The sequence below is a fragment of the Rana temporaria genome, chromosome 1, assembly GCF_905171775.1.
Source record: "Rana temporaria chromosome 1, aRanTem1.1, whole genome shotgun sequence".
In the NCBI taxonomy this organism is placed as follows: domain Eukaryota; kingdom Metazoa; phylum Chordata; class Amphibia; order Anura; family Ranidae; genus Rana; species Rana temporaria.
In genome coordinates this window covers 122,785,738-122,805,883 of record NC_053489.1, presented here as the reverse complement: position 1 = coordinate 122,805,883, position 20,146 = coordinate 122,785,738, and the positions used below count along the sequence as shown (strand labels likewise).

The 20,146-nt window shown below is 42.4% G+C and overlaps 1 protein-coding gene across 4 annotated transcripts in view; it reads left to right on the top strand.

The window, feature by feature from the left end:
* Positions 1 to 20,146, top strand: part of KIAA0825 (KIAA0825 ortholog) — a 559,317-nt gene that overhangs the window by 244,441 nt on the left and 294,730 nt on the right. For all 4 annotated transcript variants that reach the window (XM_040342242.1, XM_040342235.1, XM_040342259.1 and 1 more), the window contains exon 14: positions 15,800 to 15,991. In XM_040342242.1, coding sequence (XP_040198176.1) covers positions 15,800 to 15,991 — 192 coding nt within the window. The remainder of the gene's footprint in view (positions 1 to 15,799; positions 15,992 to 20,146) is intronic.

Sequence of the window (20,146 nt, the reverse complement as noted above, 5' to 3'; positions counted from 1 at the left end):
AGGAACCGCATAATAATTAAATATCGGGATCTTGGCATAAGGGAGGAGAAGAGTGGCATGTGGTGAATGGGTTTGGTGGACCAGTAGGAGTACAATTGTTTTTTTTTTTAAAGTGCCATAGTAAAGGTTAGGCCTAAGAACATTTTAAATTCGTCCACGGTTAGTTCTCTCCACTCAAAGGGGCGGGCATATCTGGAACCAGGGTTACTTCTTACGTACTGTTGTGCGTAGAGATTGCACTGGGCCACAATGGAGGAAAGGAAATCTTCGGTGAAAACTAAATTAAAAAAATTTATCATAGAAAAGTTTTCTGTGTTCACCTGGACACCTGGCTGGGCAGTGAAGGGGGGGATATTTGCTGCTCCGGAATTGGGGGGAAGCCACAGGGGGTTTTGAAGGCCATAGGGAAGGCTGGCATGGCCCCTATCCCTTTGGGGCTGAGATGACACCCTACTGGTGCCTGGGCTTTGTTGCAGTGGCACATCGCTTGAGGTGGACGGCACAGCTCTTGAGGTGGACGGCACAGTTCCTGGGGTGGACGGCACATCGCTTGGGGTGGACGGCACATCGCTTGGGGTGGACGGCACATCGCTTGGGGTGGACGGCACAGCGCTTGGGGTGGACGGCACATCGCTTGGGGTGGTAGGCACAGCGCTTGAGGTGGACGGCCCTGCGCGTCTGGGAGTAGGCCGCTTCTCCACGCCAGCACCCCTTTTTTTCCTGGGCACATGTTCTTCTTCAGACTCTGAATCGGACCCACTGTCTATAACGGGTTCATAGGCCGAATCAGAATCGGGCAGAGACTCCTCGCTGCTCTCATCGCTCATGGCAAGTAGAAGATGTACGGCCTGCTCGCCGGTAAAGAATTTTTTTGCCATACTGGTGGCTGGTGAGGCTGTACTGCAGAGTACTGTGGTGGCACAGGTGGGCACAGGCGGCACTTATGTGCACTGTAGTGGCACGGGTGTGGCTCTGGTGGGCACAGGCGGCACTGGTGGGCACAGGCGGCACAGGTGGCTCTGGTGGGCACAGGTGGCTCTGGTGTGCACCGATTAGCAGCACTGGTGGACACGGGCAGCACTGGTGGGCACAGGCGGCACTGGAGGGCACAGGTGGCCGTGGTGGCACAGGCGGCACAGGCGGCACTGGTGGGCGCAGACGGCACTGGTGGGCGCAGACGGCACTGGTGGGCGCAGACGGCACTGGTGGGCGCAGACGGCACTGGTGGGCGCAGGCGGCACTGGCGGGTGCAGGCGGCACTGGTGGGCGCAGGCGGCACTGGTGGGCACAGGCGGCACTGGTGGGCACAGGCGGCACTGGTACGGCACTGTTGTGGCAATATTATAGGACTCTGGTGACTGGTGCGGCTCTGGTGACACTGGTGCGGCTCTGGTGACACTGGTGCGGCACAGATGTGGCACTACTGGGCACAGATGTGGCACTGTTGGGCACAGATTGGGCACTGTTGGGCACAGATTGGGCACTGTTGGGCACAGATTGGGCACTTTAGGCACAGATTGGGCACTTTAGGGCACAGATTGGGCACTTTAGGGCACTTTAGGGCACAGATTGGGCACTGATGTGACACTATGGGCACTAGAAAACTCACAGTTTATCTCCTCTTCTCTCCCGCTGATACTGTGTGAGGAGAGGAGGTAAACTTTCCCTGACCTCCTGTGTTTACATTGTGATCGCGCCGTCATTGGACGGCGCGATCACAAGGTAAATGACCGTTGTTGCTGGTCATTTACCTAGATCTGTGTAGCGCCGGGTCTCATAGACCCGGCGCGCACAGAAATTTCTGTGTGCGCGCCCGAGGCGGCGCGCATTGCTGCTTCTGCGGGGCGCCGTTTCAGAACGGCGACCCCCAGTTAAGCAACCACCTTGCCGCCGTTTCCAGACGGCGGCTGGTGGGGAACTGGTTAAAGCAATAGGGGAAGGAAGGATTTGTAGTAATCATACAGTAGGCCATCCGGGCCAGTGGATTTATGAGTGGGTAGGGTTTTAATAGTCAATGTAAGCTCCTCCTCTGTGATGGGCACATTGAGAGACAGGAGGTCAGTGGGCTGGAGTTGGAGATCCCCACTTTGCTTTACCAAATCCACCAAATCAGGCGGAGGAGGACTATGATGTATCCTGGGATTATTATATAGGTACGTATAGAATTCCTCAAAGGATTTAACTATATATTGGGGTTGAGATAGTAGGCAACCCGACCTATTCTTAATTTGGTGTGGGGTTGATGTGTGGGAATGGTCAGACAGTTTTCTAGCTATTAATAAGTGTGCCTTATTACCCTTGTCATAATATAGTTGTTTCAGCCGGACTAAGGCGTTTTCCACCTGACCCAACACCAAATCTTTAAGAGTCAGGCCCCATACACACGATAGAATTTATCCGCGAATACGGTTCAGCGGACCGTATTCGCGGATAAATCCTCTCTAAGATTTCAGAGGATTTCTATGCGATGGCGTGTACACACCATCGCATTGAAATCCGCGCTGAAATCCTCTGCCGATGACGTGTCGCGCCGTCGCCGCTATTATGACGCGGCGACGGGCGCGACGCTGTCATATAAGGAATTCCACGCATGCGTCTATTCATTACGGCGCGTGCGGGGAATCCCTTTGGACGGATGGATCCGGTAAGTCTGTACAGACGAGCGGATCCATCCGTTGAAATGGATTACAGCAGATAGATATTCTGTGCATGTCGACAAATATTTATCTGCTGGAAATCCATTCCAGGGGAGATTTATCTGCGGATAAATATCCGTTGGCGTGTACACACCATAGGATCTATCCGCAGAAACCCATTTGATGGGATTTATCTGCGGATAGATTCTATGGTGTGTATGGGGCCTCAGGCATAGGTGGGTTATCTGTTTGAGAAGGGATAAGGATGGGGAAAGTCTAGGACCTTGAGTTTCTTTTCAGTTTGTAGTTTAGTGGCCCCAGCATCCTTCTTCATGGCTGAAATAAAGACAATACACCAACCTTGGAGCAAAGATATGTTTTTATTAGCCTTGCCTTGATAAACTGTTTAAAACTGATTGGCTACTTGGCTTAGATCAGTATCTAATACAGACATCTGCTTGCAGAACTTCATAGAAATTGTCATACCTGTGAAGGATTGATTAGATTTTTATATAAAGAGTATAGGACAATGTGTGTCCACCAACTGCTATTCTACAAAATGTAATTTGTGTCTGTCATTGTTAAGTGGTCTAACATTAGTTAGAACAGCAACATTGCTTCAGACTCTGTCCTAGCTCATATTCACAACTGAGCTCCATTCACTTACCTATTCAAATACCTGTCATCATCTACAAAGACTGACAAATGTTTGATCAAGATCACATTACTACCCTACTGCTCTCCTGTATTGAATTCTGCTAGCTGCTTTAATTATCACATGGATAAAGTGACAGAAAGCATAAATCTATTGACTGGCCAGGTCCTTGTGCGGCAGCAGAATATGTGCCTTCAAATGACATTGTGTACTTAAACCTGGAGAACAAAGTGGCCCACAGAAAACTGATACGTTTTTCCTAGGGAATATTCCTAGTCTTGCATATTTTATATTTTACATGAATTTCCAGATGTGTGAATTCTTGTGGCAAAAGTATGTATGGGATTATGTATCCTATTACTGTAAAACATCAACATATTGATGCCTCTGGGGAAGTAATGATAGAACAAAGAATCTGTGCTCTATGGTTACAAATATTTATTTATACTAGAGAATAGCATTTATACGGTAGAATACTTTTAGTGTTATAATATTTAGGTATTATTTGTGGATAATTGAATCACAGGCACATTAATTGTTCACTTAGATTGCCTGGTTTAGATTTAAAGCAAATATTAGAGCTAGCAATGATCAAAGCCATAAATGAAGCCCATGCTTTTGAGCACATAAAGCACATTTTTTTTTTTGAGCAGTACATATTAGCATTTAATAAACTTATCACACTATTAGTAAGAACATTTAGTGACAAATTACATTTTAAGATCCTTATTAGTGTTGCTCTGTTAATGTTTTAGATTAATGTGTTGTGTTTCATCAGCTTTTGTCTACTGTTTTGATGTGATGTTTGTGAAATGTGAATATGTGATATTCGGGACTTCTATAATAATAAAACAAGTAAAACAAAATGCATATTTGGAAAGTACTGTTTCTGTGCAATTATGTGCAAATGTATGGGTTTAATAGTTTGTCTTTAGTGATGTATTTGTGAAGTATTTTAAAATTTCCATCCAAGGCTTGACCGAATTTTGTTTTACCAGACTGAGTGCATACAAATTTTGAATGGGAGGGTTTGGTTCATTATAAATCATATGATGCACTTTCTGTCTTCTAATGCGTTGCAGTGTTTACATCCCTTAAGAAGTGGTTAACTTACATTTCTACAGCAGGGAGTGCCTAAAATCTGAAATCCGTTAGTCAATAACACAAGCAGAAAATTACATTTTTGGAGGTGTTCTGTATACCAACTGTGTACAAAACGCTTCTAGGTTGTCATATTGCATTACATTTTACAGAAAATTACAGTGCTGCGGAATGAAAAGGAAAAGTAATTTTTAATAACATTAAATGACAATATGTTTTTTGTATAATTGTATATTGTGTGTATATATATATATTTATTATTTGCTATATCGTTTTTCATGCAAGTGGATTTATTCTTTAGCTAGCCTTTAAAACAACCTATTCTTTACTTATATGGACTCAATGGACACTCTAAAAGTACATCACAGCAGCACTGTGAAAATTACATACTATTACTGTTCATTTGCTTTGAATACTTGTGAAAACTGCTTTGAAAATTCAAAAAGTCATGAAATAAAAAGTGCATCACTGACAATAAGCAGGCACTTAGGTGCTAGTCTGTGCTTCCCATGGCTGTCAATAACACCTGTGGGTTAAGAAGGAGTCATATGAGGTGATAAAGGATGGGAACTGCTGAAATGGCTATTAAATCATGTTTTTGCTAGTGGAGCATATTATGTAGGTTATGAAGAATGATGTTATGGTCCTGCCAGATGTGATATGGCTTGACATTTTTTTATTATTATTTTACAGGATTTATATAGCGCAAACAGTTTGCGCAGCGCTTAACAAAATTAAGGCAGACATTACAGTTACATTACAATTTTGTACAAGAGGAATCAGAGGGCCCTGCTCGCTGGAGCTTAGAATCTTAATAAGGAGGGTCAATTGGTAAAAAAGGTAATAACGGGGGGGGGGATGAACTGATAGAGAAAGTAAAACAGTGTATTAGATAGAAGCAGGATAGGCTTCTTTAACCCCCCTGGCGGTATTCCCGAGTCTGACTCGGGGTTAGATTTTTGTGCTAGGATCGGTAACCCCGAGTCAGACTCGGGCTTGCTTCGCTGGATCCACAGACAGTGTTTACTTACCTTGTCCCTGGATCCAGCGATGCCACCGCGCTGTGTGAGCGAGCGGGACCTCGCTCGATTCACACAGTGCCTCTGTGTGCCGCCGATCTCCGTTCCCTGCGACGTTACGATGCACGGGGGCGGAGAACGGCGCCAAATTCAAAAACGTAAACAAACACCTTACATACAGTATACTGTAATCTTATAGATTACAGTACTGTATGTAAAAAATACACACCCCCCTTGTCCCTAGTGGTCTGCCCAGTGCCCTGCATGTTCTTTTATATAATAAAAACTGTAATTTCTGCCTGCAAACTGTAGATTGTCCATAGCAACCGAAAGTGTCTTTTTATGTCAAAAATGGTTTTAGAGCAGCTAGAAAACAGCGATAATAAATTATAATCACTTGCAGAATTGTGCGATAGCGATTTGTGGGGAAATTCGTCATAAAAAAATAAAAGTAATGACAGCGACAATTCTGCAACTGAGCAAATTTCAGTGATTTTGAGTTGATTACATTATTGAATAATTTTCATTATAATTATATTATTATTTGTTATAATTATTTATAATTATTTATTATATTATAATTTATAATTTTGTTTTTAAAAAAAAATTCATACCCGGGATGCCTACTAGACTCTTGTTTGGTCAGATTTAAGTGAGTTATTCCTAAGAATTACAGGCCTACAGTACAAATCACCAAATTTCCTTGCAAATAATGGTACCGCTTTCAGCACCTTTTTTCTGAAAGAATCATACCGCCAGGGAGGTTAAAGAGAATGGTTTTCAGGGATCGTCTAAAGATGGACAGATTAAGGGACAGTCGGACAGATTGGGGTAGCAAGTGCCTGGGAGGATGGGAGAAGCTCTGGAGAAATCCTGTAGGCGAGCATGAGAGGAGGTGACAAGTGAGCTAGAGAGCAGGAGGTCTTGGGAGGCCCGAAGAGAGCGACTTGGGTGGTATTTTGAGACCTGGTTAGTGATGCAGCTGGGGGCAGAGTTGTGGACGGCTTTGTAAATTATTGTTAGTACTTTGTATTTTCCTCGTTGGGTCAGTGGAAGCCAGTGCAGGGTTTGGTAGAAAGGGGGTGAGGACACTGAACGGTTGGTAAGGTGTATGAGTCTTGCATTTATTATGGACTGAAGGGGGGGTAGTGTATTAGGAGTGATTTAGAAGCTTGGAGGTGTATTCTAGAGACATTGTGGAGGCTAAGGCTGCATGATTTGGGCAGGGATTAAATGTGGGCCTGAAAGGACAGTTCAGAGTCTAGGGTTACCCCTAGTACCCTGGCATGTGGGGACGGACTGATAGTTGTGCCATGGATTTTGACAGAGAACTCAGGGGAGGGAGCACGTGGGGGGAGGAAATATTATGAGCTTGGTTGTAGATAGATTCAGTTTGAATGAAGTGGTGTGATTTTATTATGCGACTGCTGGTTGTGGTGAATAGTAATATGATTCCAGAATATAACATATTGTCATATAATAAAATGGCCATTAAGACTCGTGATCTAGTAAAACCAACCCATGGGCTTCTGATTTAAATTATTTCACTACTAAAATGCTCTGTTTATATATATATATATATATATATATATATATAATATACATGTGTGTATATATATCACCCTATATCACAACATACCACCATTGAAAGGCTTGGCAGCATTTTAAAAGCACTTTTCGCATTCCCATTTGCTAAAGTAGGTCACATGGTACATCCTGCTCACAAGACTGTGATGTCATAAAAGTGGCCTACCAGACCCAGTTCAACTGCCCTCCATACTCAGCTGATAATAAAATTGCGAGGATAGGGACAGGCAAGAGAAACTGACTCATGGGCCACATGGAAACATAGGCCATATGTTGGACAGTGCTGCTGTAAAAACAATTATGTAATTAATACATGTGACTACCTACATTTTCTGAGTTTTAAATGCTGTTCACTATAAATGTACACATGCACAAAGACATACAGAAACGATTCTCAGTCTAACTCAAAGTAAAAGATGATTCTTTATTACACCAGCTTCTTATAAGTTCTATGGCAAATTTCCAGGGACAGATATCAACCACTTGTTACTATCTGTAGAAATCAGGATGATTTTCTGTGTGATAGTCAAAAAATGAGTAATTATTTTAGACATATTAGGATTATGGCCTTTGAGATGCATTTGGGAAGTGTTTTTACAATGCATTTACCAGGCAAAAATAAAAGCCTCAAACTGATTTTCAATTATCTTAAATGCTTGTATTTACTAGTCTTTAACCACTTAAGACCCAGACCAGTTTAGGCTGATACGTATTCTTCTACATATTTTTGGTAAAAAAAATTGCAATAAGCGTTTATCGATTGGTTTTGCGCACAATTTATAGCGTTTACAAAATAGGGGATAGTTTTATGGCATTTTTATTAATAATTTTTTTTAACTACTACTAATTTTTTCGTGACTGCGACATTGTGTCGGACACTTTTAACACATTTTTGGGACCATTGTCATTTTCACAGCAAAAAGTGCTATAAAAATGCCCTGATTACTGTGGAAATTACAATTGCAATTTAGGAGTTAACCACTAGGGGGCGCTAAAGGGGTTAAGTGTGACCTCATATGTGTTTCTAACTGTAGGGGGGCAGGGCTGGACATGTGACATCAGTGATCGTCTTTCCCTATATCAGGGAACAGACAATCACTGACATTGCCACAATGAAGAACAGGGAAGGTGTGTTTACAATCACCTCTCCCCGTTCTTCAGCTCCTGAGACCGATCGCGGGACACCGGCGGCGATCGGGTCCCGCAGGCGGGTTCACAGAGCTTCGGACCAGGTCGCGAGCGTGCCACCGGCGGCGCGCTCGCGACCCTGCGGCTGGGCTCTTAAAGAGGATGTAAATGTACGTGCTTGTGCCCAGCCATGCCATTCTGCCGACGTATATCAGCGTGAAGGGGTCCTTAAGTGGTTAAAGCATATCTAAACCCTAAAACAAAACATTTTATATTTCAGTTCATCACTCCTTAGATGATGTAGCTGCATTTGTTTTTTCTTTGTGCCTTGTTTACACCATACATGTGTGGTTGTGGACAGGGTAATTCAGCTCAATGGACAACATGTGAACAAGCCCTCAGACTTTCTTTCTATTATTTGTAACTGGTAATCCTACACTCCCTCTCTATCCTGTCTGTATCTGTGGAGGGAGCCATAGTTATCATCCTGGCTACGCTTTCAATATGTTTTCCTTACATCTCTATTACATGTGGAGCAGTGCTTTAAGTGGGCCAAAAGAGGTCCCGGTACTCTATTAGGCGCCGGTGCTCCCCCCCCCCAATACTAAACATGAAAATACCCTTAGAAAGTACCCTGAAAAAGAGCTACTGTAGAAAGAGCTACTAAACATAAATGCTAAATTCAGGTAAGTGCTTTTTACAGGGAAAGGGGCGACAATGGGCACAGTGGCATCATGGGGCACAGTGGTGACAAAGGTGCACAGAGGTGACAATTGGCACAGTGGCATCATGGGGCACAGTGGTGACAATGGGCACAGTGGCATCATGGGGCACAGTGGTGACAATGGGCACAGTGGCATCATGGGGCACAGTGGTGACAATGGGCACAGTGGCATCATGGGGCACAGTGGTGACAATTGGCACAGTGGCAACAATTGAGGGGCACAGTGGCTGCATTTGATGGCATGGCACAGTGGTGACAATTGATGGAAGAGTGGCTGCGTTTGATGGCATGGCACAGTGACTGCGTTTGATGGCATGGCACAGTGGTGACAATTGATGGCACTGTGGCTGCATTTGATGGCACAGTAGCTGCGTTTGATTTGATGGCACAGTTGCTGTTTGATGGCATGGCACAGTGGTGACAATTGATGGCACAGTGGCTGCATTTGGTGGCATGGCACAGTGGTTGCATGTGATGGGCACAGTGAGGCTTCAATTTTTTTTTTTTGCGCCCCCCCCCCCCCAATTTTGAGCACCAGCCGCCACTGTTCCAGACATTTGTAAAGTTTGTAGATCCTGGGACACACACACACACACATGTGTGAAGGTAAAGTGTCTGCAGGGAAAAGTCAGGGAAGGGAGGGGGAGAGATAACAACCATCTGAGAGGAGCAGTGTGACAGGCAAAGATGAATGGATCTGTGTGAGGACGACAGGGAGCAGGACGGCCGGCCAGATAGTGGCTGAGGAAGGGAGGAAGATGCCAGGGAGAGAGAGAGAGCATTGCAGACACAGCCAGAACTGACCTGTAAAGCCAACGTGAGGAGACCTGTTACCACTGCTGCCCGAACCTGCTGGGAGGAAACTTCAAAGGCCCCCCATGCACCTAGGACCCCTGGGCAGTTCACAAAAGTGCCTGTGCATTAAGACAGGAAAGCCCTCCCCCGCTCTCACAGTGTCCCCCAGCTTTTAGGGAGAGGAAAGCAGGCAGCGCTGGGGGGAGACCAGGCACCTATAGGAGGATCACATGTGGCTAGAACAGGGAGGCAGATCGGTGCGCTGTGACAGTTACAGAAATGATGCCGACAGGAGGGAGAGATACACAGCATCGGTTCTGTAACTGTCAAAGCGCACCGATCTGCCTCCCCATCAGCGGGCCCCACTCGGCTGCGGGCCCCATAGCGCCCGCGTGGGTCGCTATGGCGGTAGTTCCGCCACTGATCATCATATTCCTGGCCTAGGGCTGCGTTCAGGTACGGGAAACCCACGTACTGGGCACACGGAGAGGTGCTGGTACTCTCCAGGGCCATTTTTGAAAGTGGCAGTACTGAGCAGGGCTGTGGAGTCGGAGTCGAGGAGTCGGAGTCGGGGGAAATTTTGGGTACCTGGAGTCGGAGTCGGCAAACAATGCACCGACTCCGACTCCTACTAAATTTAGATTGGAATAAAAAAAAAAAAAAAGCAAGTTTAAATGTCCCAATTCACAAAAGTTATAATTAATGACTTCTCTACTGTAAGAATAAAGACCAATGCATGCAGTGCCTCACGTAACCGCAAAACAAACACGTTAAGTGACCGTGAAGAAGCATGCTTTTCATGTGCTTCACTATATGGCACGCAACGCACAATTAGGAGCTGCAATACTTATACTTTCCATAGTGATGTGTTCTGCTTTTACAGGGAACGCATGTTAGAGAACCAGTAAGTGTCCAAATAAAAAAAATCCAACAGGAGTTTTATAAAGCACTAAAAGAAGTTGGAAAGTATGATCGCTCATCAAAACTTACTGTTGAAGAAGCCATCCTTGTTTATCCAGAGATCGTTAGTGATGTGGCCAGAATAGTTACTGCATGCCACCCACCCAAGTCAGTGTCGAAAGATTACTTTCAGCCCTAAAAATAATAAAGTCTGACTTAAGAGCCTCTATGAAAGAGGATCTGGCAGAGGCAATTCTCTTCCTTAGAACTCTACATTGAATTGATTTGCATTTGCTAAGCCTATAACTACATTTCAAGATTAATATAAACCATTTCTAGGTTTTACAGATTTTGTTTTTGGTTCATTATAGATAAGCTTTGTTTTTGTTCTAAAACAACCAAATAATGTGGTTTGTATTTTTGAACTGGTAAAGATCCTTTTCCTGATGTTTATGCCTGCTGCTACTATCCAGCCACTTGATTGTTTTCATTGTGTTTGTCTTTTGCTTAAACTGTGCAATACAGTAGACTGTTGGCTTCCCAGCCAGTAGTCCTGTGGTAGGTTGCGTTTCTTTCCCTCAAGGAATGTATAAAATACATTTGCATATTAATACAGAGGAGTCAGAGTCGGAAGTACATAAAACTGAGGAGTCGGAGTCGGAACATTTATCTACCGACTCCACAGCCCTGGTACTGAGTACCGCCGCGTTCCGGCCCAGTTAAAGCACTGATGTGGAGTAGTTTATTTAAGGAAGGTAACATTGTACTTAAAAGCTGGCCATACATTATATAATTAAACTTCAAAAAAATGCAGCGCTGGAAATAAATAGTGAGAAGACCGTGATGTCTATGTTCAACATTCACAAATATGAATGTAAATAAGTGAATCCATAAAATTAAAAGTGATACCAAATATTATAGTGGAAGCACTATAGACCTTATTAAAAAAGTCAATATCTATAAATGTATAAGTCCACAAAAATATACGTGAAAATGAGAGTCCATATACATAAACGTGGAAAGAGTTGAAATCATCAATGAGAAATCGTAGTGACAAGACACCCACGGTGATTCTAATTGGAATGTGATGATAGTGATAACGCCCGCCACCAAGGGGAGGCTTACCGGATGCGGTGGACCCAAATGAGCTTATACCCAAAGAGTCAAATAGGCTTGTAAGCAGTACAGATGAGATGGTACAGGAACACACCAACGCAAACGGACAACAAACAGCGATAAGGTCTTCGCTTGGTATCAGGTGGAGGGGATAACCTCAGCTGGGAGATGGCTCATAAAGTTGGAAGAGCTTGCCCAAGTTATGTGGAGGAAAACGAAAGGCACATAGTGTGATACCGTAAAAACAGAAACGTTTATTATCGGTTAAAAACACTTACAGTTTAGTGGATAAAAAAGGACATCAATGTTTGTAAAGTGCATGGCAGCAGTAGAGTCCCGACATGTTTCGCTACAACTAGCATCGTCTGGGGTGAAACCCTACTGATGCCGCCATGCTTAAATTTAAAATCTGACCTCCTTGGAAACACACCCCTAGGGGATCGTCCAATGGGAATGCACTTCCGGGTCGCCTCAGTAATCATATATTGTTTGAATATGTAGTAAACAAAACATATAGAATCTGTGCTGCAATGAATATTATTGTCATTTGAGAACAATTTATTATTTAGAATACACTAACCTGATCCGTTTGTAAATTAAGACAAACAGTCCATGGTGATCCGGTGTAGTGGAATCACATTGTATAATCACATGTGAATCCAGGCTGGAACTCGGGGCCAATGAGATGAATCAAGATCACTGTGTGAGGGACGTGGATCAATAAAGGATTCGATCGGTGTTACGAATCTGGCCGGCATTTAGGTCACGTGACCACGCTGAACGAAGGCGCATAAACAAACCGTCATTAGACGCGCCGTTCTGCTCATTCGTTCTGCGTTACACAACCCGATGGAGTGACGTATGTAATGGGCGTGTTCTCACTGGTTCTATTTCCTAATGCATACGTGCGTGTGCGTGTATACGTGCGTTGCGCTCCACGTTGGAATAGATCCAGTGCGCTGCGCTCCACTATGCGTTACTTTTATAATCTTTTTTTATGTACTTAAATAAATATATACATTTTTTATTCCAACACACTTTACCGTTTTAGTGACAGTTTAATTTCATGTCACTTTCACGTTTATCTCCTGTTTTATTCAAACATATATTAGTTGTGCCTGCCCGGGCTGTGTGTTAATTTCCGCATCCCGGAACGCATAGTGGAGCGCAGCGCACTGGATCTATTCCAACGTGGAGCGCAACGCACGTATACACGCACACGCACGTATGCATTAGGAAATAGAACCAGTGAGAACACGCCCATTACATACGTCACTCCATCGGGTTGTGTAACGCAGAACGAATGAGCAGAACGGCGCGTCTAATGACGGTTTGTTTATGCGCCTTCGTTCAGCGTGGTCACGTGACCTAAATGCCGGCCAGATTCGTAACACCGATCGAATCCTTTATTGATCCACGTCCCTCACACAGTGATCTTGATTCATCTCATTGGCCCCGAGTTCCAGCCTGGATTCACATGTGATTATACAATGTGATTCCACTACACCGGATCACCATGGACTGTTTGTCTTAATTTACAAACGGATCAGGTTAGTGTATTCTAAATAATAAATTGTTCTCAAATGACAATAATATTCATTGCAGCACAGATTCTATATGTTTTGTTTACTACATATTCAAACAATATATGATTACTGAGGCGACCCGGAAGTGCATTCCCATTGGACGATCCCCTAGGGGTGTGTTTCCAAGGAGGTCAGATTTTAAATTTAAGCATGGCGGCATCAGTAGGGTTTCACCCCAGACGATGCTAGTTGTAGCGAAACATGTCGGGACTCTACTGCTGCCATGCACTTTACAAACATTGATGTCCTTTTTTATCCACTAAACTGTAAGTGTTTTTAACCGATAATAAACGTTTCTGTTTTTACGGTATCACACTATGTGCCTTTCGTTTTCCTCCACATAACTTGGGCAAGCTCTTCCAACTTTATGAGCCATCTCCCAGCTGAGGTTATCCCCTCCACCTGATACCAAGCGAAGACCTTATCGCTGTTTGTTGTCCGTTTGCGTTGGTGTGTTCCTGTACCATCTCATCTGTACTGCTTACAAGCCTATTTGACTCTTTGGGTATAAGCTCATTTGGGTCCACCGCATCCGGTAAGCCTCCCCTTGGTGGCGGGCGTTATCACTATCATCACATTACAATTAGAATCACCGTGGGTGTCTTGTCACTACGATTTCTCATTGATGATTTCAACTCTTTCCACGTTTATGTATATGGACTCTCATTTTCACGTATATTTTTGTGGACTTATACATTTATAGATATTGACTTTTTTAATAAGGTCTATAGTGCTTCCACTATAATATTTGGTATCACTTTTAATTTTATGGATTCACTTATTTACATTCATATTTGTGAATGTTGAACATAGACATCACGGTCTTCTCACTATTTATTTCCAGCGCTGCATTTTTTTGAAGTTTGTTTGTATTTCTTTCCTTGGTTTCACTGGATTGTATGTAGCTGCTTGTCACCCTGATAGCGCAGATTTATTTTTTAATTTTTTCATACATTATATAATTGTCTTGTTCAATTTCATTTAGATTTACCTTAACTATGTTAGTGCAAGGGTCTTCCTGATTGCATTTATTACATATTAAAGGTGTTTAGGTTTGACCTCATATTATATGATTTTGGTCAATCTAAAGGAATATGGTACAAGCAAATTGTACAATGTATAGTCAGCCTTAGTTTAGCTCTCAGGAAGGTTCTATTACTTTGGACACCACTGTCAGCCTAATCTCTGAATACGAGAATAAGGACAGGAGGGGTGATCTCATCAGTGTTGCTTCTCCTTCGTAGTTCAACCCACAGGTTTGAATGGGCCCAGTGCCCAAATGAATTGCCTAATTGCAATGTGGTCTGCAAGATGGTACAGGACCAAATTGTTCAGTGAATTGCTGAGCAAAATAAAACATATTTAGCTGATAAAACATTTCACATGTGTATATTTTAAACAAACTGTTTACCTGTAGTTCAATTTTACCAATTTTAACTACTTGGGACCCGCGCTATAGTCAATTGACGGCTACAGCGCGGATCCCAAAATCCAAGTGGACGTCAATTGACAACCGCCCCTTTGGGCGGTCCCCGCGCGCGCTCCAGAGCACGCAGTGGGAAAAAAATATGTGTTGGCCGTGTCCCTTGGACACAGCCAATTACAGATCGCCGCGAACGGCCAATCAGAGTGGCCGTTTGCGATGCGATCTGTGCGGCCAATGAGAGATGATCTCATATGTAAACATATGAGATCATCTCTCATTGCCGTTTTACACAGAGACAGCGGTGCTGTCTCTGGAGAGGAGACCGATCTGTGTCTCTTGTACATAGAGACACAGATCGGTCACCCCCCCAGTCACCCCCCCTCCACCTACAGTTAGAACACTTTATAGGAAACATATTTAACCCCTTCCTCACCCCCTAGTGTTAACCCCTTCAATGCCAGTCACATTTATACTGTAATTAGTGCATATTTATAGCACTGATCGCAGTATAAATGTGAATGGCGCCAAAAATGTGTCCGATGTGTCCGCCATAACGTCGCAGTCCCAATAAAAATCGCAGATCGCCGCCATTTCTAGTAAAAAAAAAATAATAAAAAATAATAATTCTGTCCCCTATTTTGTAAGCGCTATAACTTTTGCGCAAACCAGTCGCTTATTGCGATTTTTTTTTTTTTTACCAAAAATATGTAGAAGAATATGCATCGGCCTAAACTGAGAAAAAAAATGTGTTTTTTTTTTTTTAAATTGGGATATTTATTATAGCAAGAAGTAAAAAATATTGTATTTTTTTCAAAATTGTCGCACTTTTTTGTTTATAGCGCAAAAAATAAAAACCGCACATGCGATCAAATACCACCAAAAGAAAGCTCTACTTGTGGGGAAAAAAGGACGTCAATTTTGTTTGGAAGCCACGTCGCACGACCGCGCAATTGTTAGTTAAATCGACGCAGTGCCGAAAGCTGAAATTTCACCTGGGCAGGAGGGGGGTATATGTGCCCAGTAAGCAAGTGGTTAAATAAAGATAGTATGCAGTGTTAAGGTAAGGGAAGCTGTGCTAAATCTTTGTTTTAATGTTTTAACCTTACTATTCTTTTTTTTATTACAGTAAGGGAGGCAGCATGTCTGGAATCAAGCAATTTGGAAATGATAACGATGGAAGCCAACAATGGCAAAAATTTACCAGAAGCAATCCTGACAGTTTTTTCATATTGTACCTTTGCTCCTTGTTCTTTTACTATCTTGCTGGAAAAATACATGGATCAGGAGCAACTTTGGGACTCTCTCTGTAACCAGACAGGTACAACACAAAGTTGATTCTCTCTGTATATGTTTGTATCACGCAGCTCATTTAGTCATGAATGTGTTTACATATGCCATCTACTGTAGCAATCAGGCACCCTCAAGATTCATTTACATGTAAGAGAACATAAGCATCAGCAAATCTCAGTTCGCCCATACTGGCTCAGTAGAGCAGAACAAGTTGCGTAAGTGGATAAGATAGATTTAGCTATGTTGGAGTGTCATCTGTAGAAACTCATTCTTAGAGTAGGATTTGGTAGTTCAAGGGAGACTGGGGCCTAGACTGTGTGGGAATATTGCTATCGAAGAACACAGAACAGAAATAGGAATGTTTCAAATTGATGGTATGCAAACACACAGCAAAATATATTCCCACGGGCAGTACATTTAAAGGGCTTAAAATAAATCCTATGTGGCTAATGTCCAAAGTTAGAGAAGCTATAAATAATAAGAAAGTGAAATAAAAAAAAAATATGAAGATTAAGGCACACTATCATCATTTAAAAGATACAAAGAATATAACAATATGTAAAAAGGAAAACAGGGGAGCAATAATTAATAATGAATGACAGGTTGTAAAAGAGAGTAGGACAAACCCTCAAAAATTCTTCAAATATAATAAAAGAAAAAGGTCATGTCAAACAATATAGGCTCTGTGCAATATAATTAGAGCTGGTGACTGGGGACAAAGAGAAGGCAAAGGTATTTAATACGTTCATGGATTCATACATACATGCCTGGAGGTGCTCAAGTCCATAATTTGTTATAGAATTGACAAAAGAACCACAATGGCTCAAAATTGATATAGTCCAGAAAACTTTAGTAAAAACAAAGGTGAATAAAGCACCTGGACCATGTGCCATACACTCACATGCCCTCAAAGAGTTGGGCTCTGTAATTTCAAAGTCATTGTTACTTCTTTTTGGAGACTCTTTAATGACCGGCTAGATTTAAAAAAGGATCAATGTCTTTACTAACTAACCAGAGACTGGTTAGTTCAACTTCTGTAGTTGGTAAGATACTTGAAAGTTTATTATATTCCACATGGTATTTTTCCTAGAAAACAATATTTTATAGGTGTTGTAAAGAATTATTTTTTTTTTTTTTCATAATAAGCATCCTTTTAACCTTTCCTCATTGTTCGTTTTTGCTCAGAAGTTGCTCTATTTCTTCTCTGTTCTGTTCACTTCCTGCTTGTCTGATTGTTACTCATCACCGTGAAGGGAGGCTTTACTGCGGTGGTCAGTTACGTGCTCACCCCCTCCTGGGTACTACATCTGTGTGGCAGGATGCTCTCTACGTGTTAGAGACTTCAAGGAGGTGTGAATTACTGGGCGTGCCGCAATGCATACTGGGAAATGTAGTTCTTACATGAACGAGTGCCGCAAACCAGGAAGTGAATGAGAGAACAAAAACTAGAACGCCGGAGGTGATATAGATGAAGGAATTTAATAGGTATTTACTTGTTTTTTAACAGAATCATTACACTATTCTGTCTGTCTACCTTGCAGACATTAATTTTAGGCAACATTTTTTTTTTACTTTACAACTCCTTTAACCAATAGCATAATTTCACTAAGACTGAAGTTGTCAAACAAATATGATTTATTTTCATGAGGAAGCAAGCAAACATAAACAAAGGGGTGGCTCTGAATATAGTGTACTTGTATTTTGCAAGAACATTTGCCACAGTTCCCCACATTCAGCTATTGTGTAAGTTAACCCTTTCCCTGTTCCTCTTGAACAGTTGTGGGTATATAATTTTGTAAATGGTGGTTTTCTATTTATAATTTTGTTTTCTATTTTTTGATCTAAGTTGACTTTTGTGGGGTTTTTTTTCAATCTAACTATGCAATTACTGGCCCAGATTCAAGAAGCACTTGCGCGCAAGGGCTTACTTGCTCCGGTGTAACGAGTGCTCCTGATTCAGGAACCTCGTTACACCGACTGCAGCCTAGGATGTGACAGACATAAGCCTCCTTATGCCTTCACATCCCAGGCTGCATTCTTGCGTTGGCCGCTAGGGGGCGCGGCCATTGTGATCGGCGTATAGTATGCAAATTGCATACTACCACCGATTCACAAAAGTTGCGCGGGCCCTTCTCACGCAAGGTACGGAGTTTCCGTACGGCGCCTTTAGCATAAGGCTGCTCCTGCTAATAGCAGGCGCAGCCAATGCTAAAGTATAGCTGCGCCTCCCGCTCGCGACGTTCAAATTTCACGTCGTTTACGTAAGTGAACCGTGAATGGCGCTGGACGCCATTCACGTTCACTTACAAGCAAATGACATCCTTGCGACGTCATTTGCCGCAATGCACGTCGGGAAAGTTTCCCGACGGAGCATGCGCTGTTCGCTCGGCGCGGGAGTGCGCCCAATTTAAATGATTCCCGCCCCCGGCGGGATCATTTACATTAGGCAGCCTTGCGCCCGGCTGCTTAGCATATTGCCCGCGCAATTTACGGAGCAACTGCTCCGTGAATCGCGGGCAAAGCGCAATATTTGCGTGGGCGCAGAGAAAAAAATTTGCTCTTTGCCCACGCAAATATTGCGCGATTCTACTTGAATCTGGGCCACTGTGTGTAAGGGAAGGAATATTTCCAATGAGACTCATGAAGGGGCTGGTATATAAAGTAGATTGTAGGTAAGCCATACAAAAATCCATCCACCCTTGGGATAAGTATAATTTAGAGTAACACAAATTATACTATCATAACAATTAACAATTACTTGAAGGTTTATGATAAACAACACTATCCAAACGCTTTTATTTTTTGGAAGAGGGAGGGAGGGATGTATTGTTTTCTTGCTTTCATTGTGGATAACATTTTCTCTGGCTTACTATCCAAATTCACATACAAGATGGGAGGAAGAATCTAGCTGCTGTGGCCAAAACTGAATAAAAAAAAGAATATTCCATGTCTACCTAACATATATAACATATTGTATACAGAAACCTAAATAACCAAGCAGCCAAGCACAATGTACTCAACATGGATAGATAGATGTATTTATTACAAGGTGAGTGTTTAGTTCTTGGCCTGCCCTTGTTTAGAAAAGATACATTATACAGTACTGCACATGTTCGAGAAGTACTCTGAACATTCAATGTTTGCAGCCATACAATTAATACTGCTTTAAAGATGCTTCTCGAGAAGCTAAATAATAGCATAGAATGCAAAAAATAAAATAAAAAAATCCCTTAATATAAAAGTTTAGGTGTTGATTACGATTCCAACTGTGCTGGTATACAGTGTGTCCAGATGTTGTTATTTTTTCAGTGCTGGGCCCTAAAAACGTGTATTTTAGGACTAGCACTATTATACCTCTTTATATTCTGTCATGTGGCTCCAGCTTTTCATTTTCTGATGGCTGTTGAGTCACAGTGTAAGTGTGAATATCTGGTAAAATGACCAGCATTTCCATCTGCATGCAATCCACACGCCAGAAACAAGTCTGTCAATGATGTAGAGCTGAGATGCAGCAGCTGTCACAAAACTAGAAAATGCAAGACGGCACAACTCCAGTTTACTGCGAATCAAACACGGAACTTGATGAGATAGAAGAACATAAAATACTGTCTCTTTTACAAGACATGCAAACCCAGATGGCTTGCAGTGTGTTAACTTTCGCAGATTACTTGTAAATCCTTGTGAAGCACTGAAGTAATTACTGTCCTTTTTAGAATTGGCATATACACTGTATGTTTTTCAATTGAGCAACTTATGTAACACCAAAATAATGAACATATTTAGTAAACTGGTAAAAAATAAACATTGCAAGCACCATGTATTTTAGGGTTCTGTTAGAACCAGCTTATCTGTGATGTTATACAGATGGATGTGTTATTTTCAGCTAGATAAGACAAACCACACAGCGGTGTAAAAAAGGAATGAAGGTGTACTTCATAAGCTTCTGAAATTTGCTGTTCAGAGTGATCGCACAAATACTTTGTAAAATAAGGATTTTGTATGTTTATCTCAATGCCATCTTTCATGGTAGACTTTGGATAGACAGCTAACTTTTCAGACAGAAGTGCACACTTAGATATTGGTATGGGTAAAATGTTAAAAAGATTTTAATGATAGATGGTCTGAATCAGCAGCTGGCATCATGCACACTTCAAATTGTGTAATCTCCGTGCTTTAATTGCAA